This window comes from Cryptotermes secundus, unplaced genomic scaffold (assembly GCF_002891405.2).
Source record: "Cryptotermes secundus unplaced genomic scaffold, Csec_1.0 scaffold124, whole genome shotgun sequence".
Classification (NCBI taxonomy): domain Eukaryota; kingdom Metazoa; phylum Arthropoda; class Insecta; order Blattodea; family Kalotermitidae; genus Cryptotermes; species Cryptotermes secundus.
Window position 1 is genome coordinate 2,474,492 of NW_019735462.1, and position 26,479 is coordinate 2,500,970.

General features: G+C 40.8%; 1 protein-coding gene across 1 annotated transcript in view; it reads right to left on the minus strand.

The window, feature by feature from the left end:
* Nucleotides 1-23,269, minus strand: part of LOC111869290 (prolactin-releasing peptide receptor) — a 186,629-nt gene extending 163,360 nt beyond the window's left edge. Inside the window, exon 1 of the mRNA XM_023860687.2 lies at nucleotides 18,881-23,269. Coding sequence (XP_023716455.1) covers nucleotides 18,891-20,345 — 1,455 coding nt within the window. The 5' untranslated portion in view covers nucleotides 20,346-23,269 and the 3' untranslated portion in view covers nucleotides 18,881-18,890. The remainder of the gene's footprint in view (nucleotides 1-18,880) is intronic.
* Between the last annotated feature and the right edge of the window lie 3,210 nt (nucleotides 23,270-26,479).

Consider the following 26,479-nt stretch of genomic DNA (forward strand, 5'->3'; position numbering starts at 1 on the left):
ATATATATATATATAGATTGTGCAAGAAAGTTCGATAACATCGTAAAATCGCTTATAGGAAGAGGATGTGATACGTCATGGCATGACGAGCCCTATAACATGCTGTAATTTACTTCCGGACATGGCGAAAGAGAACATTTGTCAGTTTCTTTTGACAAATGCTAAGGGATCTAAAAGCAGCCATCAGGGACTGATTTTACGACATTCAGTCTTAAGCGTGGAAGTTAATGAGGGGTTTCCAGATCAAGTAACGCGAGGAGAACAGATATACTCTATTTTTATTGCCAAGGGGCTTTGTAATCACCCGATACAGAAAGTTATGTTTGAAACATAAAAATAAACAACCAGTATTTGAGAACTTTTAGAACTGAATTTTAGTAAGTAAAGAGGGTAAAAGTGAATTATATTTCATAGAGGGTTTTCACTATCCAATTTAATGATAGTGAAGTGTATTTCAGACCTTATGAAAGACGAAAGTAGGATAGTGTTCTCATATGAATCCAGTCCGGACAGCGTGATAACATGAAGACTGAAGGCATTAGAGCTTACTTACGTAGGTGTATATCTTACGTAAGGATACAGTAAATTTGCAGAGTGAAAAAGTAGAGAAGATTTAAAGAAAATTTAGAATCTGAAACGTAGCCGGAATTATTATAACGACTTTCATAGTGTCACGTGGTATATGTACGACTATAGAAGGTGTTTGGATTGGTGAATAGATTTATTGAACAATTAGAGGTCTTAACTACTAATAACTATAACACTATTGTTATTTCCACACTTTACATTCACTAGAGCACATAGTTTAATGTTCTCAGTCTGTTACTAGATGTTTCCTGGTAACGGCTCCAACAATGACTATTACTGTACCTTCGGGCTCAAGTCCTCTCTTCACAGACTCCCATACAGAACTGACTAAGCTCTAACCTTGTCCCTTGGTTATAACATCTCGGCACGGACTACGTAGGAACACCCGGCTTCCAACAGTACTTCTATTAGTGCGCGTCAGTTATTTGCTGCTGTTTACCGAGCCGTTGCCTAGAATCGGTCCTGGATATCCGCCAATCTCGCAGTCGTCGCATAGTAACGGCTCTACACGCTACAATGTCTTGTCAATTTTCTATTTCTATTTTTATGTTGGTTGGGTGTTCTGCCCTGTGTACACGAAGACTGGTTGATAACGAGATTTGATATGTCTCTATGGAAATGAACAAATGTGAAATCTATTCACTTATCTGATTAATATAGAGAACAAAGCACAGTTTTACAGAAAACAATTTGTTTACGTTTTATAGATATGTATGCTTAATCATTGATTTATACGGTAATTAATTTACCTTCTGGAGAAAGATGTGTAATCATTTCTACGTTTACAAGAGCATATTAAATGTTTTTATGACCTGATCCCTCGATGAAAGCCTGGAAATGGGAACAGAAACAGACTGACCTCATCTATCTGCGTAGCTCCAGAGTATTCATTTTTAATTAAGCTATTTCCAGTACAGCACACTCCTAATAACAAAAAGCGTAAGAACGAATTCTGGAGTCTCCAACGAGTGATTTCCATTCTGATATATTTTGGTTAGGGCATGCGGTAGCGTAGTTGGTTGAGGCACTATGTTACAAGCCGGAAGATCGTGGGTTCGATTCCCGATAAAGTAACTGGATTTTTAAATTGACATAATCCTTCCAGCCGCACTATGGGCCTGTTGTCGACTCAGCCTCTAACAAAAATGAGTACCAGGAACCTTCCTGGGGAGTAAAGGACGGCCGGCGCGTAAAGCTGACAAGCTCACCGCCATGTGTGAGACGATTGTCTAGAAAATGTGGGAGCCTTGACGTCTCACAACCCCATGGGCCTTCACGGCCTGTTACTGGGTTAGTTCTACTTTTTCTAACGTTTTACACATGCTGTTTATTCACCCACGTCTTTCTGACAATCTGGAGGTTTTTATGAGAAGACATCTACACCCTCTTCTTACCTATATCATTTCTTGTCACATAACAGTATTCGATGGTTTCAGTGTCTCTACATTAAGCAGAGTGACAGCTGTTATACTGATTAATGTCTGCTGTAGCACACACAGCTGTATGAGACTCACTGAGACTTCGCAACTCTCCATTTACACTGCTTAGATGTGTCCTCAAGTGATTTAGATATCTGCAGGGAAGCTTGTAGCCGAGACTGGTATTAGAATTAACAAGAGTGGTAAGTTTGTTGAATTTCAATTGAGTAAATATGTTGTAGCATTCACAGTCCTTCCTATGCAACAACCTTGAGATGGGCAGATATAAGAGGGTCATTTGTGGGCAACGACTCGTCAAGCACGTTACCGTTGCTAGACAGTAGATTCTTAATAACGCAACGGTTGGACTACAACAAAGAAAGAGCTGTTTTCTACGTGGTCCGTGCCGATAGGTTATAAGAAAGGTTCGAAATCAGTTTAGTCAGTAACCCGTGTGGAAGCGGTGTCGAATACATCCACCGTGACCCTGTGAGTCGTAGGAGGCGACGAAAAGGAAAGTCTCAGATCTGAGACAGTAAAATATGGTCACGAGTCCCAAGGGAGTTGGACCCGAGAAAGACTGCGCTGGCAAGGGCCAGCAGCATATACAAAAGACAGATCCGTCTTCTCGTCAGAGAGGACGCCCCACAAAGGAACAAGACCGTAACTTTCAGACAGTAATAAATATCTTGTCATAAGCCCCAGATTGGTCTCGACACCACGACTGATTAACCAACCGTCAGTCGCAATGTAACTTTGACTTCGACTTTGAGTTTTTTCAGTTCTGTACGGGAGTCTATGAAGAGAGGACTTGAGCCGGAGGCAGAGGAATAATCATTGTTGGAGCCGTTACCAGGAAACGTCTAGTAACAGACTGAGAACACTAAACTGTGTGCTCTAGTGAACTGGAAATTGTGGAAACAGCGACTGTGTTATGGTTATTTGTACTTACGACCTGTAAGTGGTCAAGAAATTTATTCACCAATACAAACCCCGTCTGTAGTCACACATACACGTGACAACACAGTAAATTTCTTCTTTATTCATGTGGAGTTTTAAATTTTTGCCGTAACTCCCGCAGACGTTTCTCCCCCCCACCCGGTCTGTTTTCCGGAGATAGGGATTAGCCCTATCGATTAGACCCAAATAAATAGTCCTTTTGCCTGAGGACTGAGGCAGAGTGCAGTCTCCGAAACGTTGTTTTACGTGAAACCAGGACGATAAGGTCCCAAAAATAAATACTAGTGTGAATAAACGTGTTTGTTTCCTTTCTCTAAGTGGATTGTAGTTCTCTGGGTTTTTATCTTCACTCCAAAGCCGTAAAGAAAACTAACACTCTTCACCAATAGCCGTAAATAAATGCAGTTTCTTACTGTCTGCAGGCAACATTTATATTAAACTTGATATAAACATAATTTTGAAGAATGTTGACGCCGAATTCAACTGCTTGTCTGCTCATCCTAACATTGAGTATTTTCCCACTGCTGTTTTCAAGCATAGGCATGGCTTCAAAACAAGAATCCTGACTTCACCATCTAAACTAGATTCATGAAGCTGAGCCCTTCTTGAGAAACTGCCAATTGTGCAGCTACTTAACAACTTTCCACCATTTTATGAAAAGTTTCATTATCGTGTTCAAAAGAGGCCTTCACTGATCCCTATTCTAAGTCATATCAATCCAATCCAAACGACCTCAACCTATATCACGGAGATCCATTTTAATATTATCAACTCACCTAAGTCTTGGTCTTCCTAATGGACTTTTTATTCCGGTTTTCCCACCAATATCCTACATGCATTCCTCTTTGTCACATTCGTACTGCATTCCCTGCCAATCTCATCCTTCTTGATTTGATCAATCTAGTTACCTGTATACTTGACGAAGAGTTCAAGTTATGAAGCTCCTCATTATGCAGTTTTGACTTCACGATCACTTCCAATTATTTCAACAACAAAGTACGCCACTCCACATACCTGCAATCCAACAGTAACTTCCAGTATTGAAAATATACAGAATACAGGTTCCGAAAAGTGCCTTTAAACAAACATTTTTCATGTTGACGACTGTTGATGACAGAGAACCCATTGTTAGTGTATCCATTTACGGGGACAATTAATGCAAGCTACAAGCTGTGCTCTAACGGCGCAGTGTGTTAATATAATCTCACGCATGATCATTACGACTTTATCCTGGACTTAGTTTGTTTCTGTATGATAGAGGATACTAAGAATTGGTAGATAACAGAGAGGTCTCTGTCTGTGACTGGAATCGAAACCCGCTCATCTATCTCGTAACTAGTCACGGAGTTTAGCAACACTACACGGCAGAAATCTGTAATCTCTGGCTGGTTGTGCAGCAGAACAAACAGTTGTAAAAGTCAAAAATTGTTTTAGAAATTACGTTTCTCTGCTCCCAACTGCTGTTCGCCCACTGGCTCGGGGCTGGACGTGAATAGCACGTATCTGGCTCATGTCGTCCCTCCCCCTCATGTTCCGTAATCACCGCTATAAGGTTCGTAATGCAAGCAATAAAATTAAACATAGGAACTGGATTCACTTTCGTAGGAAATGTGGGTTACACTAATGCACACCCGTCTCCCTAACAGACGGCAGCGCCTACATTCCCTCCGTTCTCAAAATAAGTATGAATCATCTATCGTACTTTACTATCAAATCCTGTACAGAATAATTTATCGTAATATAATTTATCTGTGTGCCGGTCATGGTAGCTGCGCGGTCTAAGGAATGTACTGTCTTCGCTCGCTCGGAAGCCGGGACCGTGGGTTCGGATCTGTTTCCTGTGAGGTACGAACTGAATTCTTATGCAAGTGTTGGATAAAAAGTAGTGGCAACACTGTTGTAACATGAAAGATGTGCGTCACGTGGCACTAGCGCCGTCTGTAGCTTATAACAGAAGCTCAGTTGAAGTAGAGCAGTGAGTGGCTCTGGTTGTGTTTCATTGAGTTGCATTGTGCGTCGCTTTGAAGTGCAGGAGTCCAGTTCAAGAACCCTAACAACATGTTTACGAAACAAGAACAACTCTCCTGGATAAAAATTGAAGTTGCACGAGGTCGTAGTGCACAAAACTGTTATCAGGGACTGCGAGAAGCATGTGGTGATGTTGCTTTGCCATATCGCACAGTGGCACGGTGGGTGAAATTGTTCCATGAAGGGAGGGATGCCATTCAGGACGACCCCATGTTGACAACCACACAATTCAGCTTCTTGCTTCTTTGTTAGATGTCGATCATCGATGGGCTGCGCGGGAGTTAGCTGCTGAGGTAGGCGTATATCACAAAAGCGTGCTCCACATTCTGCACGATATTCTTGGATACCGCAAAATTGCAGCGCGTTGGGTACCCCATACAATGTCAGAGGTGCAACAATGGCAACGTTATGCAAGTGCATAGGACTTGTCGGACCGGTACCAGAAGGAAGGTGACGATTTCTTTGGAAGGATCGTCACTCTGGACGAAACTTGGGTTCGCTCTTACGAACCGCACTTGAAGCGACAATCAAATGAATGGAAGCATCCTGGCTCTCCTCGTCCAAAGAAAGTGCGCCCTACACAGAGTAATGTGAAGGCGATGTTCATTGTGGCATATGACACTAATGGAGTGATACTGCACCAGACTGTACCTCAACGACAGACAGTAAACGCTGCCTATTCTGCAATTTCCTGCGTAATCATCTTCGTCCAGCACTCAGTAGAAAGCGACGCCACTTCTTAACAACGAACCCCATCATCCTTCATGACAATGCAAGGGCTCATACTGCTGACGCTGTCAAGGATCTCCTTCGCCGGTGGCAATGGAAGATATTGCAACATTCGCCATACTCACCCGATATGAGTCCGTGCGATTATGATCTCTTTGCCAAAATGAAAGAACCACTGCGAGGGACACGTTACAACACAAGAGAGGAGCTTATTCGTGCTGTAGGGCGGTCACTGCTGGACATCAACAGGAGTGGACGCACTGATGGTGTACGACACCTTCCACAAATTTGGCAGAAAGTGGAACACATGGGGGGCGATTATATTGAAGGAATGTAAGTGTGTTCACCTCAGGTAATAAAGTCATTTCAGAATTATAGAGGTGTTGCCACTACGTTTATCCGACCTACGTATATTATTGCTATATATAGTCGGTCACGGTAGCCGAGTGGTCTAAGACATGCACTGTCTTCGCTTGCTCGGAAGCCGGGCCCGTGGGTTCGGATCTGTTTCCTGTGAGGTACGAACTGAATTCTTATATATTATTCTTATACACTGCCGGTCACGGTAGCCGAGCGGTCTAAGGCACGCACTGTCTTCGCTCGCTCGGAAGCCGGGATCGTGGGTTCGGATCTGTTTCCTGTGAGGTACTGACTGAATTCTTATATATTATTCTTATACACTGCCGGTCACAGTAGCCGAGCCGTCTAGGGCATATACTGTCTTCGCTCGCTCCGAAGCCGGGATCGTGGGTTCGAATCTCACTTAGAGCATGGATGTTTGGTGTGTGTGCGTTCTTCTGCGTCTTTGTACAGGTAGACACCTTGCTACGAGCTGATCACTCAACAAAGGAGTCACATCACATGTCTTAAGATCTAGTAAACCGAAGTGAAACGGAGAGTTTCATGGAGGTAGGCCAAGGCACAAATTGGGGCCGTTGCGCCAAAGGAAAAAAATATTATCTGTGTTATTCAAGCGAGAAAATACAAGGTTCTTTGGGAACCCTCTCTAAAAGTAAAGCTATCCCTGTAACAGGCCGTGGAGGGCCATAGGGTTGTGAGACGTCGAGGCTCCCACATTTTTTCTAGACAATTGGCTCACAGATGGCGGTGAGGTTGTCATCCTTACGTGCCGGTCATCCTTTACCTCCAGGAAGATTCCTGGTACTCATTTCTGTTAGAGACTAAGTCGACCCCAGGGTCATAGTGTTTCTTAAAAGATTAGGTAAATTGAAAAATTCAAAGACCTCATCTAGAATCGAACATGCGACCTTCCGGCTTTAGCATTGTGCCTCTAACGCGTGCTTCCGAACAGTCTGTAATGTCTTGCCTATTTATAGGAGCCGCGATAACCCAGTCATTATGGCTACGACCTGGACGACCAGGGTTCTCTTCCCGGCATGATCAATTCTTTTTTTCTTTGTATATTCCAGACCGGCACTGGATCTAGCCGAGACTCCTAGCCAATGAGTCCCGGGGGCTGCTTCCCCGAAGGTGAAGCTGCTGGAGCGTGATACTGACCACTCCTTCCAGTGCCGAGATCAAAAATGATGAAGCTGTACCTCCTCTCCCCACGTCTTTTGTGGTTTCTTGCTGAAATAAGGGTAAGGAAAGTTGAAAATTTACAGTGCCACAAAGTATTGTAGCATGTAGACCTGTTGCTTAGTAATGACTCTGAAAACAACGCCCATTGTTAGGCAACACATTCCACACATGGACTAACTTGGAAACGGTGTTTTCTACGTTGTCCGTGCGAGAGCTGCGGGACACAACAATATAAAATCTGTTGGGACGGTATTTTCTGTTTGGTCCGTGCCAAGATGTTTCAAACAGGTGGACATTGAAGTTAGATGAATTGAAATCAGTGAACTGGAACGAGTTGGTCGGTGAGTGAGTCAGTTAGTGAGAGGACTGCTGCAGTTCACTTCTTGTGAACCGTTGCTGCAATTCGCTTCTTGTGAACCGTTGCTGTTAGAAGCCGGTAGGTGAGGCCAGGGATAGTTCGGGGACACAGAGTAATGGGGATGTCCGCAATTGGAAACTCTTACTAGACAACGACCAATAAAGACACAGCATACTGAAAAGGCTTAGTGAGTGGTGAATTAGCAATAAGATTTTAGTTAATTGTAGTTGTGATCAGTAAGAATTCACTACAATCAATTACAAATTCAAACCCCAATTTAAATTTATTCTAAGGACGTCAGTATTTGTCGAATCGAATGTCGTTCTATCACTTCCATGGAAGCCGAAAATAAAGCTAATTTCTGTTAGGCAAGATATAAAAGAAGTTGACAGCAATAAACGACAATAGAAATATGTTTCAGTCATAATTACTGTGTCGACTTTTGTCGTAAAAAGAAATATGCCTCCGCTTCTACTATCAAGCTGAATTTCCAAAACGTAACACTTCATGGAGTCCGTATTCAGTGACATTGTGATTTCGGTGTCCATACTGTATAGTATGTGGTATAGTATCCGTACAAGGAATATCTCTGGAAATCGGAGCTCCTCGTAGATATAGGAATTGTTCAATTTCTTCGTTGGATTTCAACATGTAGTCCACTGGGCATGCGCAACTGAATGAAACAAAAGAAAGTAGAATTCACTATAGCAGATTTCCGTATCTTGCAGTATCTTTGCGAGAGATATCGAGAGGACGTTCTGTTTCCTTCGCAACGTCATTTATTTTATTCTGAGGCTACTGTAATGGGATCCATTTACTTAATGTGCTGAGAAACTTCGTTTTGACACAAATGGAAGATGAAGAAGAATAAATAAGGACAGGAAATTAAGTTTTCCAACAAGACGGTGCACGGCCCAGTGTTAGCAACTTTGTACGAAACGCTCTAATTGAAAAGTTTCTAGGTTGTTCTGTTCGCAGTTATATCGCCATGTTATAGCCTCCTAGAGGCTCAGATTTAATGCCCTTGTTTTTTTTGGGAGCTCATCGAGCCGCCGGATATCTAAGACGCATTTAAACACTAAGATATAATCAGTGGTACTGAGGCTACCGACAAAACAACGAAATGGGTTGGTTTTAATTTTAGTAAAATCGATTAAATTATATACGATATATCAATGATTTCTGTGTATTTTTCTTGTTACACTACATATTTCGGTCCATTATGCAGACAAATAAGTAAATAACGTATATAATCATTGAATTTCAAGGTCAAATTGAATATTTTTTCGAAATATTTTGATAAATATCTTACGTAACATGAAAAAGTATAAAAATTTAAAAATTAATCGTAGTTGGTATTTAAATTGTTAGAAGATTAAAATGTTTAAAATAGGAAGAGGATGGCGTCTAATTTTGAAGCTGTTTAACGATGATGGTCCATGGACCGAAACTTTTAGTGCAACAAGAGAAACATTTGATCGATATATCGTATGGATTTCAATTGATTTTATTAAAATGGCAACCAACCTGTTTCGTTTTTGTGTCGACAGGTCCGATACCACTGGCACTACATGACAAGATACAGAAATTTAAGCTAAGACGTAACGTTAACAATTGCTTTTTAAACAATAACTCCAAATGTTCAAATATATTTTGGTCGAGACAGAACGTTGTTTCCGCATCTTGAAATCACATTATAATCAGTGAAATTGTGGAGACTTCTCTAATGAAAATTCTATGTTATTTTTTCATTTTTTCTTACTTCATTCTGTTCTATCTTGGGTACGAGAATTTAACATTTTAATACTCTCAGACATGTCTTCTGGACACTATGTACGTGTATGTATATACGTACGAGTATTAATTAGATATATTAATACTCATACGTGTATACATACGTACGTACTAGTGTTAATTAGATATATTATTATGGCTCTATAGCCCTTTGTTGGGCCTTGGCAGGTTATTCAATACCTTGATTATGTACACAGCCGGTAGGACTCCTTGGACGGGGAACACCGTCGCAAGGCCTCTACCTACACACAGAATAAACGCATACAATACAAACATCCATGTCTTGAGTAGGATTCGAACCCACGATTCCAGAATTCTAGCGGGGGAAAACAGTTCATGCCTTAGTATATGCCACATAATACTCGTACATAAATGTAAAGTTGTCACGCCATGAAGGCGAATGGGGGAGTAAATGCATAGCTCCACATATTTTTGACCTCGGCAAGATATGAAATTCAGCGGATAGCTTCACGCTCCTGCAGCCCCGGAGTAAGAGTCCCAGGTAGCCATTATATAAGAGACTGTATGGACCCCAGTGCCAGTCTGAACGCTGTGGAATAGAGCAAAATCTCTTGCCTCTGCCGGAATTCGAACCCGGGTGGTCCAGCCCGTAGCCTGTCGCTATACCGACTGTGTTGAATATTCGTACATAGGCATTAATGTAACATAAATGTTATATAGTGTGTTTGTTTTGGTTTCAGTGTTCATAATAATCCATCCCATCAGCTCTGTAAGTTTATTTGAGAGATGCTGTCTCGTGCTATGATACATCGCTTCGCTGTGAACATTACTTCCTTCCGCAAGATTCGTGTTAATATGAGCCGACAGCATCTGCCGCGGTCACCTTTTTTATCTAAACTGAAATGCGACGTTAAAGCGGCCAAGCAATTAATGCGACGTTTAACGATTTTCAACGTAAACTATTGGTCAGTTGTTCCTCGGAACCAAACGAGAAAACCCAACAGAATAAAACCAATGATTTGATTTCTCGTCCAATTGTGTTTTTAATTTAAAATTTTATTGCATATTACTTTTTCATTTCATATATCGACTGTGAAATTTATATTTCGGTTATACGAAGGCCAATGCTATTTTCTGGTAATTGTATTTTCCAGATTAGTAAAATTTCTTTTCATATTTTTCATATACATTAACTGTCAATTAAAAATGTAACGTTATCCCCGTAACAGGGCGTGGAGGCCCATGGTGTTGTGAGACGTCGAGGCTCCCACATTTTCTAGACAATCGGCTCACAGTTGGCGGTGAAGCGCCAGTAGCCCTTTACTTCCAGGAAAATTCCTGGTACTCATTTCTATTAGCTGCTGAGTGGACCTCAGAGCAATAGTGCAGCTGGAAGGATTAGATCAATTGAAAAATCCATTGACCTCATCGGGAATTGAACCCTCGACCTCCCGACTTGTAGCACAGTGCCTCAATATCCAATGTATATAAGGGAGAAGTTAAGATAATTTAAAAATATAGGCCTCTGATTCACTTAAATTTTGATTTCGTTCGAAAGTGACCAAATATTTCATATAAGAAAGCGCGTCTTCGAATTCAGTATGACGTCAGATACATAGACACGCATATTTCCCTCTGCGGTGTGTACGTCTCTGCTAAGAAGTTCATTTACGTTGTAAAACCTACAGCCGTCCTCACAAAAAAGGGAAACTGGCTGCCATAGACGTCAACGCTAAAATGTCTTTGCATAGTTGTGAATTTGATCTTTTGCGAATATAAGTAGCATGAGAAATTCTAACATTGGAAGATTACATGAGAGAAAAAGCAAAAGTGCCGAGCACTAGCCGAGCGGACTAAGGCATGCACTGTCTTCGCTCGCTCTGAAACCGGGATCGTGGGTTCGGATCTGTTTCCTGTGAGGTACGAACTGAATTCTTATATATTATTCTTATACACTGCCGGTCACGGTAGCCGAGCGGTCTAAGGCATGTACTGTCTTCTCTCGCTCGGAAGCCGGGATCGTGGGTTCGAATCCCACACAAGACATGGATGTCTTGTGTGTATGTGTTGTCCTGTATTTAGGTAGAGGCCTTGCTACGAGCTGATCACCCGCCCAAGGAGTCCTACCGTCTGTAAAATTATCAAAAAAAAAAAGAACAACCTCGCCACCGCAAGGTATAAGAGGAACGGATTAAGTAAGAAAAGCAGAAGTAAAATTGTGTCTATGTTTAATTAATTAATCACCACTTCATGAACACGTATGGCAGAGTGGAAGAGTAGCTCCACTCTCCCTAACTTCGACACTGGATATACCCATATTAGTATGAACTTTGTCCTTCGTATGTTACAGTATTAAGATCATATTTAATAATTGTCGTTTCCTGCAATAACTCACGTTTACTGCCTAGGAATTCTAGGGATCCTTATAGATCCTAAAGGAACTGACGATGTTGTATAACAATCACGAATATTTGGTTTCTGGACTTCGTCTGTCATCCGGTTTTGTAAAGCCCACAGTAATTTAGGTTAGGTTTCTCTAACGGACCCAACAGCAACCCACTTCCTCACCTGAGGACGGAACAGATCCAGTTTCCGAATGTTCTTTAGTCCAGATACCTAGTAATCCAGGCAGGAATGCATGTTTATATGGATTTTTTTTTTATGACCAAAATTTTTTGGATGCGAATCACCGTTCATGACTGTGATGTTTAATGTTGCTAGGGAAATGTAACGCTGACTGCAGCTTGGCAAGGCGCCCATAACCTTAAATACGCTTTTTTTACCCTACGTGAATTTGGCTACATTTCAGTCGAGAATCTCGTCTTTCCTTCTGTTATTTAAAAAAGAACTTAGAGATTAAATCATACTACGCAATAATTTAACCTGATATGTTGTATACACTTGTAAATGCCGGCTTCCCACATTAATCCCTGAAAATGGAGGCAGTAAATTCCTCCGAAATGTTAGTATCCGTCAAACTAAATGCCATCACATCACAAAAGACCGTAGTCTTGATTTTTCTCCTATTCCCTTTTTTCAGTGAAATAAATCTGCGATATAGTTTAGCGCATGGCGAGTCTCATTGCCATTACTTCAGCATTTGCTTTGTATTGTAGCATGTAGACCCGTTGCTGGGCAACGACCTCGAGATAAGCAAATATACAGGAGCCGTTATTGAGTAACGGATTCACAAACAAACATGTTCCAATGGAATCTATTGAACTACACCAATGAAGAACGGTGTTTTCTACGAGATCTGTTGCAATATGTCATAAGCGGGATAAGTTTGGATTTGGAGCTGCAGTCAGTCAGTCAGTCAGTCAGTCAGTCAGTGAAGAGAAGAGTAGAAGGTTCGTGTGATACGGCCGTCAGCCTGGGAGTTAGTCAGGTGGAGCAATGAGCCAGTTGTGGGACATTCGCCAGCCAGTAAGGACGTAAAGAGGATATTGTTGGGATCCGTTACTAGAAAACTGTTAGTGAGACTGATAAATCTTAGCGTGTGCTCTAGTGATTTGTAAATTGTATAGAATAGCGATGGTACTGAGTTAATTATAGTTACGAAATGATCTGCGGATCCAGTCAGTAATCCAAACCCCGTCTGTAGTCACTCATGTACGTGCCAATACCTATAAACCCAAGGATGTACGTGGAATAATTCCCATATCCAACACATGTGATTTCCTGACGGAGTTAACAAAAGTGGAAAGATGTGTACTCTTAAATGGAGTACACACTAATTTTCAATTACGTTTATAGAGATTTTGCCTAACTAACTCGTTATATTCAATTATTGTAAGTGCATATCGCTTTCTGGAACACCAATCGTACCACAGACCCACTGGGAGGGTGAGTGGGCAGCAGAACTTGTCTGGAAGTGATTAGGAAAACAGAATATTTTACCCTTCCGGGAATCGAACGGCGATTCCTGTGTTCCTCATTCCGATCCTAGTCGCTGTACTGAAGAGAGGAATAAGAGAGTGGGCTAACTTGCATAACGGGAAGCTTTAAACTTGCCCAGTATATATCCGCTGATTAAATTAATAAAAATGAAACTGTTACGTGTATGAAGAAATCCGAATTTTGTTTAATGGATCTGCAAAGAAGTTGGGAGACCTGATGAGTTTTATCGTTATGCTATAATGACGTGTAGTCTGTTGAAATTCAACCGATGTTTCGGAGAAACATGTCGCCTCCATTGTCAGGGTTCAAAAAACCACGTAAGAAACCAGTATGAAGCAGGTAGCAAACGTGGCTAGTTGCTGTTCTCCGCTCTGCATATTCTTTGTCACTGAAGCTAGAAGAAACATATTCCTCCGAAACGTCTGTTAACTTTCAACGGACTACATGGTGGTGTATCCCCGAAGAGAGAACTATTCATAACAACTACTGGGAGACTTGTTCATGCGTGGAGGGCAATGCATCTGGAAGTATAATTGTTTGGAGTTTAGCCTGAATGGGGCGGATTCAGATTAGATTTTCAGGAGCATAATGAAGGACTTCACGTTCCTTGTATGCAAGAGTTTCTCGATCGGCTTACTTACCAACCTTTCAAAGAACACCTCGTAATGCCGAGTAAGATAGTTTATATTGCTTCTGTAGCTATAACTAACCTTTGATACGTTTCTCCCACATATCACGAGCGATGTTAGCTTTTAAAGGCATTAAAGCACTTCCACTCTCTCGTATTGTAACTGTCAGTTAATGAATGTGTTTATTCTCGTGAGTAATGTTGCATGGCTGTGTTAATCCCGCAGGCTAAAATAAATTTTACAACAGTTTAATTTCGGGCAATATTTACTACACTTCACTTCAGTTATCAGTAATCTCCCCAAATCCTATGTGGAAACAAAATTATAATTTTTTTTTCTTTTCTGCGCAAGCGAAATTTGGTTTCTGGCCCTGATGGTGAAATGTAATTTGAGGGCGAAGTCTTAGGTTTTCACCTTGGTTTAAGTGCATACTTCGGCCCACTGTGCTATGATATCGTGTAGAGGTGTAGGTGGATATCAATGCGTTATAGGTAGAATATAGTGCGTCCACATTCGCTTCTGTACCACATACCAGCCTACACAGTCGTAACCCAGACGATCACAATCCATAGTCAGTCTGAGGGCGTTAGATGGTGCTAGGATACTTAGGAGAGTATTGGTACATGCGACGGGAGAAGTGATAACGCGTAGGAGAACATTGCACAGGAGAGAGATGAGAATAATTCAGGGAGAATTATTATCGAAAAACCGAAAAGAAAGAAAATATTTGAGAGATGTGGGCTTGGGTTGGAGGATAATATTGTAGCATGTAACCCCGTTGCTAAGAAACAGATTTCTAAAAAATACCAATTGATTAACTGGGAAGCGGTGTTCTCTACGATGTCCGAGCAGCAGCAGCGTTACGCAACAATATAAGAGTTGTTGGGAGGTGTTTTCTGTGCGATCCGTGACGAGGTGTTATAAAAGGACAAGTCTAGAATTTAGTTATGAGACAGTCTCGAGCCAGTAAGGATGTGAACTCGGAAGTTGAGAGATCTACGGCATTGGAAGTTGTTACCAAGCAATTATTTTTGAAGACATAACAGACTGAGAAGATTTCATACTTGCTGTAATGAACTGAATGTATGAATTAGCGATGGGGCTATAGTTACGATTTGTAAGTGTTCAATAAATCCAGTTACCAGTCTATACTCCGTGTATAGTCACTCATACATGTGATAATATTAAAATAGATCTTAAAAAACTGGGATATGAGGGTGTAGACTGGATTCATCCGGCACAGAATATGGAGCAGTGGTTGTTGTGAACACGGTATTGAAACTTTAAATTCCATTAATACGAGTCATTTCTTGACCACTCGGGTCACTTCTAGTTACTCGAGAAGGACTCTACTCTGTGAAGTTAGTTCGTTGTTTAGTTAGTTTAGTCAAATAGGAGACTCTAGTTCTGCGGCTAGAAATAATTGCCCAAGCTTTCTGAATTAAGACATACAGCTAAGTGGAAAGATAGCTAACAGATGTTTTGAAAATGTGTCACAGTTCAGATATCTGGGAAAGACGATAACAAATCAAATTCAGGAGGAAATTAGGAGGGAATGGAACTTTTCAGTCCAGAACTTTCTGTCTTCTCGTCTTCTGTCTAAAAATATAAAAATCAGAATATACAAAAATATAATTTTACTTGTAGTTCTGTATGGGTGTGAGACTTGGTCTCTGACATTAAGAGAGGAAAATAGACTGAGGGTGTTTGAGAACAGGGTGTTGAGAATATTTGGACCGAGGAGAGATGAAGTGACAGGAGGTTGGAGAAAACTGCATAATGAGGAGCTTCATAACATGTACTCTTCTCCAACTATAATTAGAATGATCAAATCAAGGAGGATGAGATTGGCAAGGTATGTAGCACGAATGAGGGAGAAGTTGAATGCATATAGGATATTGGTGGGAAAGCCAGATGGAAAATCCACTAGGAAGACCAAGACGTAGGTGGGTGGACAATATTAAAATGGTTCTTAGAGAGATAGGATGGGTAGATATGGATTGGATTGATCTGGGTCAGGGTAGGGATCTATTGAGGGCTCTTGTAAACACGGTAGTCAACATCTGGGTTCAAAAAATGTTGGTAAATTCTTGAGTAGCTGCACATTTGGCGGTTTCTCAAGTAAGGTTCAACTCCATGAGTGAGTGAGTGAGATAAACAGAAGTAAAAATTTCATTCGATGAAACTTATTAAATATCAAAATTCATAAGCCTGCGCTAGATTAATCTTAAAATACGGAACAGAATTTATGTTTGTAAAATTTCTGGAGATAATATCCTCCTATAATATCCTTCTAGGACAAAGCCAGGAGGAGTTCAATGTCTTACAACTAGGGCACACATTTAAAGGGTCATTATTTCATTTAGTGACCAGAAGTCATTCTCCTCCAAAAAAAATCATATCGATAGAAATTTATTAATTTACATTGTTTAAAATCACTATCATGTTAGGAAATATTTGCTTAGGTTAAGAAAATATATATATCTCTATTACGATCGGATGGAATAATAAACAGGTGTTCAGAATTTCAGAATGGAATATGTGCTGTAGTGTTGTGACTAGTGAATATGTTTATAAATGAGATGCAGTAAATATTATTCTTCGTGTTGATTCTTCGCTTTTCTCGTGTATGATCTGGACTGAGTATCATGTATTGTGGAAGGTGAAACGCTTCACTTATTTGCAGAGAGAGTGATGTTTTGCTTGGAATACATGGAAGGTTAAGTTCGCATGTAGAGACACTCCGTTTCTTGTTTACTTTTTGCTCAACTGTGTAAATAAATTCTCGAACGCTTTATCCAGACTCATGACAGATGCCTGCAAATCGAGTTGTGGCGCCAAATCTCCCTGACCCATCACGTTCGTCACTTCCATAATCACCACAATGTTTATTTCCGTTTCTATTTTGAATCCCCCCCCCCCCACTTTTCAAACGATAGCTGTCAGCTGCCAGTTAACGTTCATAGCTAGCTATTCAGGGGAACATAGCAACGGCACTGCCAGCGAGTTAAATCTTTGAAGCATTAGGCTCAATTAAATTATTTTCAAAAATAAATTCCCACGTTCCAGAAAACACACTGTCTCCATAACAAATATTAAAAATATTACTACTGTATAAGGAAAAAACTTCTCTTCCTTAATCTGTAATAGGGGCCGCGCCATAGCTCAAGCGGTTAGTCGCTGGCTTCTCACCGCGGCGGCCCGGGTTCGAGCCCGGGTCTGGTCAAATAGGATTTGTGGTGGACAAAGTGGCGCCTGGGCAGGTTTTCTCCGAGTACTTCGGTTTCTGCTGACAGTCTTCATTCCACCAAATTCTCCATCATCATAATCATCCGGAGCAAATACAATAGGCCAATCAGTGGTCGATGTGCCTAGTGAACCCAGCTGGACTCCACCCCTCACTATGCGAATTTTACTCTGTAACCAGGGGCACGCGGTAGCATAGTTGGTTGAGGCACTATGCTATTAGCCGGAAAGTCGCAGGTTCGATTCCCGATGAAGTCATTGGATGTTTCAATTGACCTAATCCTTCAAGCCGCACCATGTTCCTGGGGTCGACTCAGCCTCTAACAGATATCAGGAATCTTTCTGGGGATAAAGGGCGGCCGGCGAGTAAGGCTAGCAATCTTACCGCCATCTGTGAGCCGATTGTCTCTAGATAATGTGGGAGCCTCGACGTCTCACAATTCTTTGGGCCTCCAAAGCCTGTTACATGGATAACTTTACCTTTACACTGTAAGTAGCTAAGCGCTGAGTCAGTGATGGAGGTTGTGATAACGGGCTGCGTTGTCAGGGCTATCGTACACTTTAGGGTGCTCTGATTTATAGACATTGAGAGATGGTGGGTTGATAATTAGTAGTGGAAACCGAACGGAACGAAGAAATCGCACGAGTTCCACTTTGTCCACCACAAATCCCGAGATGAAACCCGGACCTGCGCAGTGAGAAGTTAGCGTGCAAGCGCCTAACACATGGCATTTCCTCGAAGGAAAGTAGTCTCTGTTTATTCTGAGAATCATAAGACATTCGTCGATTCGTACTGTTGGCAAAGTGCACAGTTATTTAATGTTATGGTAGGCTATATGTACACATATACAGCTACAACTGTGCTTTGAATGGGTAAGAAACATGTTTTTCAATCCTTACAAATTTTTCCTAAATATAAAATGTTGATTCTGATGTACAAATATTTGTAGTTATGCAAAAAGGAAATGTTTTTCGTACTATTGCCCGAGATTACTCCACACTTAATTGTCTGATTATGGAGTGTTTCACTGCGGGAACGGAGGCTGGCAGCTTACTTAATTCCAATAAATTATTCTTTTTTTAATGTTCACTTCTTAACTCTGCGGTAATACCGTATGACCCTAGGGCTAGACGCAGCAAAATACGAACCAACTCCCTTCTTCTCAGTCAGTATAACCCGCGTCAAATGGTCGTAACATATCCTAAGACATATATTCATATCTTCCTCATATTCTTATATGGCTTAGAAGAGGTTTCCCAAACAAAATTATGTATGCACTTCTTGCTTCATCTAAGCTACATGTCCACCTCCGTTATAAACACGTCCATGTTTATGTCCCAATAATATACATGAACTATTTACATACATTTATCTAATATGTTACAAAATAACATAGTTATTAGCAGCTCTCATGTATCATATAAAGATATGCATTCAATATGATATTGTTCATCCATGTACCTGTTATAGCTCATAAGCACATACAACAAGAAGTTCAGGGAAGAATTAATCCCATACTTTCCTATGATATTAAATATTTATAGTGGGATGCAGACGGCCCGATTCCTAACAAAGATGAGGGAACACACAGACCGTAAGACGATCTCATGACCCCCCATACGCCAAAATTATTAGGGGGAGGTAATCTCCCCTATTTTTCTCAAAATAAGGAAAGTAGGTTAAACTGAGAGTAGGAAATAAAATTAGGTGCCTTCAGTGAACTTACCCGCTCAGGATTACAGGGTTTCCCTCAGAACGCAGGCCAATGGAGTGGTGTCCTTTATTTCCGTCTTTAATGCTTTCCTTCCTGCCGGCCCTGAAGTCGTCGAGATATGCAGATGTACCGACTCATCCCCCGTAGAGTACGTGGCAGTTGGAATCAACACCGTCTCCACATCAAATTGGTCACCTTTGCACCGGCCGTCACTTGTCGCGGCCACTTTGTTCTGTGCCGACAACGTGTTTTCATCTCTGGGTTTACCAGGCGCCGAAACATCTGTCCCCATATGAATTCTTACCGACCCAGCCCTGTGGACGGTGGATGTTGGCAGCAATGTCTCCTGCATCGTTTCGTTACCATTACATGTCCTTTCTGAACGCCACCCTCCAGCTCTTCCCATTGTCCCAGAAGCAGAAGAGCGACCGCCTGATGGCACGAAACAAGGAAGTACTTGTTTGAATTCCTTCCTGAAATTCTCGTTCAACCAGGCATACAGAAAAGGGTTGTAGCATGTAGAACTCATTGCTATGGCATGCACCATGAAGAAACACAGATTATAGTACCTCCAGGAACCAATGGGAATGTATACATCATTCAGAAGGTTGACAACATTCAGAGGAAGCCAAGAAATACCAAAGATGGTTACCATGGCAATAAGCATGCGGTTTGTTCGGCGTTTCCTCTCTCTGTCGAGTTCTTCCTTTCTGGAGTTCTTAGAACCCGGTTTTGCCCTCGCTCTGTCGTTTAATTTCAGTGATACCTTAATGTAGCAGAACGCGATTATTACGAAAGGAAGTACAAACTGCATGGAAGTGGTGAGGGCACCGTATAGCTGCCGGAAATTCTCCGATGGCCATGACTCTTCGCAGTAGTAACGTCCGTCCAGGTACCGGTGGCGGATGTATATTCCGTATGGTAGAGTTACGATCAAGGAGAACATCCAGATACTGAAGATGATAATGAGACATGTAATGAGTTGCATCCTCTGCTGGAAAGGGTAAATTATGACGAAGAAGCGGTCAATGGCTATGGAGGTTAGTGTTAGAGTGGAGATGTACACACTGACACCCTGAGCGCATGAGACGAGGCGACAGAGCACACGGCCGAATATCCACTGCCCCAGAAACGTGTATAGAGGCGTGAAAGGAACGGCTAGAGCACACAGCAGGATGTCAGAGAGAGCCAGGTTTGTGATGAAGAAGTTCGTCACTGTCTGCATGGCTCGGTTACGCCCGACAACGTAGCACACCAACACGTTTCCGAAGACGCCCAAGATGAAAATCGTAGCGTACAGGATGCAGAAAAGTGCCTGGACAGCGTGATTATGAATAATGTCATATTGCTGTAAGGTTTCGTTGTTGTTAGTCTGACAGAAACTGTCGTTGAAGTACAAGGAACAGTTCAACTCCGCTGTAGGCGCCATGGTCAGTCCTCCCATGTACTGTGACTCATTTATGTTAATGGTAGCCATTTTAGACCCTTTAATAACCCTCACTGGCACACATTTGATTTATTCCGTAGTGGGCCATCATATCGGAATAGAAACTCAAAGTTCTGGAGTGAAAAAATCGAAACATTTAACTTCTGCTTTAATCGTGTCTGGAAGTAGTTCCTTAATGAGTTTCCACAAAGTTTTGTTTAATGAAGCTGACTTGCCTCGCACTTAGATCATAATTCTGCATTTTTATTTATTTTTAGGCAATTAAAAACTGGCAGAAACGATCAACGATGCCAACCATAAATCACACTCAACACTGGCACTGAATGTTCTATCACATTTCTTCGCGCACTTCGACACGCCCCTCCCCCTCAATTCGCACAGTGTGAAGTAAACAGAAACTCAATCAATCATGAAGCCTCTTGAAGAGATCACACAGTGGACAGAACTAAATATGCCTAACACAAAAATAAACTGGTCTATTCCTCAGCTCTGAGCCGAGTAATGTACACGATTACATGAACTGTGAATATTCCATATCTAATGAGTTCCTTTAAGCAGTTTGCACTATTGGCATTTGTGTTAATCTAATATAAAAGAAAATAATTTACACGCTTCACAGGAGAGAGCGCTTCGTAATGGTTAAAATAACGTAGAATGTTGTTAGCAAAGTATTTTGGTAATAGAACGGATTATTTTTCTGTACATATTACTTCAGACACATGTAACACTGTCGGCGTAATATTATTACATCATCTGACCTAGTTCTCAAAACTTTTATTCGAATATGGCTTTATAAATTGAAACAAAACCTAATTCGCCATCATTCAAAATCGATACCATGTTGACAAATGTGTCGGTCTGTTTTCTTCTTCACCTTGTGCTCACGTAATTCGGTAAGTGTATATAGCAAATCCCTTTCCTGACACCAAAAAAAAAGAAAAAAAGCACCTTTAACAGCTTTGAATCTGACTAGTGTATGAATATTTGTTTAATGAAACAGGGCTTAGTTCTGATCCCGAGGCATGTATAATTAAATGAAACAGTTTATGTACACATCTGGGCTACGTTAAGAGGGTCTCACTTCCAGCGGGACCACCTGTTGAGCAGACAGCAACGGTTTTCGTAGCAGCGACATCGCCCGTGTGGCATACATATTGCCCTTGCCACGAAGGGAACGCTGGCCAGTTACGGAAATAAATTTCTTCCGTTTATTTTTACTTGAATTTAAATGAAATCACGTACGTAATAAGCCTCGTTATAAAAAAAATATGCCCGTAATTTTATGGTAAACAGATTCTTGAGCAAATAACAAGCGAAATGATCTCATTCACCCATCAAAAATTTATAACTATTACGATTAAAAAATTTGTATTATTTATTTTTACACCCTTTAAAACGTCAGTATTAATTTTAGAGAATGAAAATTATATTTGTTCTTTTTCTAACTATAGAATATATTCAGAAATACAGAACGAAGAAACAGATTGTGGCTGATATCATGTCGTATAATCTTCTTAGTGTATGTTCCTGAATTTCTTTCTATGGCATATTTGAGATAGATTGTCTTCTCATCGTATTTGTAATCAAGATTTATTCTCTATTTCGTTTTCCTAAAATTGGTTTCAGCTGATATATATCTTCACAAATAATAAACAAACTTTTCTCACTTCACTCTCTGTTCATACAGTGCCCCATAATTTACTTGCCATTATCATAATGTCTGGTTCTAGAATAATAAATTTCACCCCACTTCTCTCAGTAAGTAAACAAGTTCATAACATGATCCTGCCGTTGTTTGTTTGCTGATAAGAACGTTTAACAAGATAAGCTGATCCTCTGATTATATGCAGTGAATGCATGATCAGGATAAAAAAGAGAACCCAGATCACTGATAAGAAAATAGTTGCAAAGCATTTGCTGCAATTATTACTCTGTCTGTTGAAAGAGACGCTCTTCGTTAGTTGAAAACGTTCACTTCTTCAGTATCGCGTCCGTTATTCATAAGTACACACAGTTCCTAAAAACAAGAGCTCATGAAATGAGTCCACATCTTTAAAGTTGTATAATTTTCTGAGTTACTGTGTAATCCTTTCATATATACACATAAAAATATCTGCGTAAAATTTGTTCGTCATTTACAGAAAATTTAAATTACGTAAAATTCCCGTAAGTGTTTGTGGTTTAAATGAAACTTGAATTGACACAAACTTCTCTTTACGTGATGCAATGATACATTAACAACGTAACATTTTACACGTTACCTTCAGTTCACATATATATAGGCCAATAGATTTTTTTTTTCAATTCGATGATGTCTTTAAGGGTACTTCAGCCTTAAGGAAAAAAACTAATTATATTATTAAGTGAATGTTCACAGATCTTGAATAAAAAAAATGTGATCCAACATTCTGAATTCGCGCACTAATTATAGTTCTAAGTACATCACTTTAACACTTGACACTCCCACTAAGATTAACATATTTTTTTCTTTCGTGATACAATCGAATTTTAAACATATAACCGGCAGTTTATTTAGTAAAACAGTTGACAGTGTTTGTATAAATATGGTTGTTGTATATTAACGATGCATTTGATACTCCAGCCACAACTTTCTAATATGTAATTATTTCGCATGTCTTATATACAAAATATGTTCTCTGTATATATGGGGGTTCTTGGTGCTTATATGCAAGATCATATATATATACATTGAATACTGCACTACAGTCTGACATTCGGATCTTAACAATCAGATAAGAATTTTGGTAATATTTGAATGAAGGTCAGTTGGTAATCGACGTATGACAGTTTTCAGTCCGACATGTTTCACAGAAAACGCTTGACACTGGTCACTGCTACGTGACGTGATTCTGGCAGTTCAGAGAAGAGGAGTGCCAGAATTTAAGTCACACGAAGAGGTGTGGCTGGGCGCACTAGGACTCACTACCGCTGGAAGCCACAGTCTACGAACGACTAAAGAGCAGCTGCGGATGCTGTGTGGCTCGTTGTGTCCACCCATCCACGCACCAGAGCGCGCAACCGCGCTAACAGCGCGCTCGGAGGCGGCACACAGACCCCCTCCCCTCAATCACAGTATCTAATGGACTTTCATAAAACAGTTAAACAATACAAATACTGTGTAGGATTTGAGGTTGTCACACCGGCAGTTAGGTAGAGTGCTATATTCTGCGACATAACGCCGTGCACTCCGTTGAAAAGTCAGCCGACGTTTAGGACGAACACATAATCTCCATCGGATTGCCACCTACTCTCACACTGATATCTTCCTTAGCTTATTCTACCCTGAAGGTGGAGGCGATATGATCATGCGAAACGTCAGTTGACTTTTCGACGGACGACACGGCGTTAGGTCCTAGAAAGCTTAAATACAAATTCTTATATTGACGGTAAAATTTTGGGCCCAACTGTTCTCACGGCATTAAGACTGTGGTACTGAGATTCGCATATGGGTTGTCGGTATCTCTGCTTCTTATCGGGAAAGTGCACGGTTCTATTCTTCACATAAGTCTTGGCTGTTTAGACCAACTTTAAAATATAATCCACTTCTAATTCCAACAACTTGCTCCACATTCGTTAATCATCCTGTCATCGACGTTATATAGCCTCGATACTGACAGCGTCGTTAAATAAGCAACTTTAAACAAGAAGGTATGGGAAGAACTAGTCGTTTAATTTCGTTAATACGACACGAAACTCATAGAAAACGACGCGTTCAACAATCATTCTATTGTTGCGTTTGTATTCTTTGTCTCTGTAGCGATTTCACCGAGCCGTTACCTAGCAACGATAGGAGGGATTTATGAAGTACGCTGTTGAGGTGGGTTTAGATGTCATGATATACACACCAAATTTCATGAAGATTTGTTCAGCCATTCACAAGTTAATGGTACGGGGTACACATACATACAGACAGCATGGCCATTACACAAGCCTACTTTTATTTGTTCAAAATAGGGAAAGTAGGGTAAAAACACTTTAAAATAAAATGAAACAAGCTGACCACCTAACTACTTCTATTGCCGAGGACGTAAATTTGTTTATGTGTCGGGAGATTATAGGTTCTCACATCGGAGTCACAACGTTCCTCCGAAACGTCCATAAACTTCTACCATAATAGACAGTGTAATCCGCAGGTAGTAGTAATCTTTGTAAGATTTGAGGCTTTCACGGCGGTGACTATGAAGAAAGCAGTCTTCTGGGATTTGGCACCGTGTATAAGTGGTGTTAACCGATGTTTCGGAGGAACGTATCGCCTCCATCTTCAGGGTAGAAGAAAAAGTATAAGAAATCTGCAAGCGACAAGACCGTGAGAAAAGTCCAGTCTGCTTTTACCGTTCTCACGGTCTTGTCGCTTGCAGATTTCTTATACTTTTTCTTCTACCCTGAAGATGGAGGCGATACGTTCCTCCGAAACGTCGGTTAACACCACTTATACACGGTGCCAAATCCCAGAAGACTGCTTTCTTCAGTAGTAACCTTTATTTGTATGCTTTCTTTGCACGAAATTCAGAACATGAACTTAACAATTCGTACGTCTTCACTGCCCTCAAGAATGTTACTTTCCAAAAATATTAAATCTGAATTTGGGGAGCGGTTACTTCAAAACGTTCTCAGTGTCTGGGCAACATGGCGTCGAGGGGTAGGGTAATTGATAAATATTGAATTTGACATGATTTATAAGAAACAAATCGTGTCTTAATAAATGTACTCTCCCAGGAATTGCCTGGAGGAACTAAGGAAAACCACGAGAAACTTCATTTACAATTGCCGATGTCACTGCAGAGATTCGAACCGAGTACATTCCCAGTGTTACTGCCATACAAGTCTGTTAGATATCGTATATTTGTGATTGTGGGGTTGCATTGTAATAACTTGTCGAATGAGTTTCGTTTTAGTTCAATATGACGCTTACATACACGTATCTCTATGGCTCTACAACCCTGTGGAACTTTGCCGCTTTTTTTCAGTTTCTTAACCCTATACACATTCAGTAGGACTCCTTGGACAGAGGATCAGCCCTTCACAAGACCGCTACATGCACACAGAAGAACACAAACACAGAATAAATGCACACACACACATCCATGTCTCGAATGGACAACAGTGTTCGAGTGGGCGAAGACGGTTCATGCCTTAGACCGCAGGTCCACTGCGATCGGCGACTCTTTGCATATATGCAGCTGAAATCGAGTTTGTAGACCTTCAGAAGACTTGTGCATGAAAAGGTCTCAAAGGATGGCTTTCTTTGAAAGGTCGACATTTCCATCTTGCCAGCCCTTGCCTCTCGTTACGTCAGTAGAGCATAGACGTGGATATCAGCGTCTTTATGGAAAACGCGCATCTTACCATGTAATGAAAACCTCGAGGTAGTTTTACTAAGTGCTGTTATCGTGTTCAATGAAAAACGCGATCCTTGCTGTCTTGGAAGTTCTACCAGTAACAATAGAAGTTTCTAATCGAATTAGCATGTTACTTACAGCCAGTCTTTCCTAGAACGCTAACATGTAGCTCTATAATTTCAGACTTTGTAACAACATTAACTTTCCAAATGCTGGGGGTAGATATATTCAAGAACCTATCTAAAGGCAAAAATGGATTAGAGGGAGTCATTAAAATTTAGAATAACCTCCCCCTCAAAGCAGGTTTTCCTCAAATAAACGAAAAACATTTAAAATGGAAACGAAAAAACAAAAACGTACCAAATTAAACATAAATAGATTGTGATGGTTTCTGACGATGGTGTTTAACACCCAGAACTACTTAATTTTCGGACTTTGTCCATCGTCCGGTATTCTAGAAGTTAGAAAACATAAAGTTTCGGAAACTGGATCTGTTGCTTTCCTTAGTTAAGGGAGAGAGCGACTTATTCCGTTGCGTCCCTAAAAATGAGCTAACCTCAATCACTGGAAAACCCATGTCAGAGTCATGCTTTATCAGAGTTATCATTGCATGCCTACTGTTATCTCCTTCGACCCAGCCTGGTCTCAGATCTTTATATAGTTAAGAGTTATACTGACATAAACTGTGCTGTAATTGAGGTTAGCTCGTTCTGAAGGACCCAACAAAATATATTTCTCCCCCCTCATCTGAGGACGGAAACAGATCGTGTTTCCGAAACGTGTTTTATACGTAGTTTTCAGAAT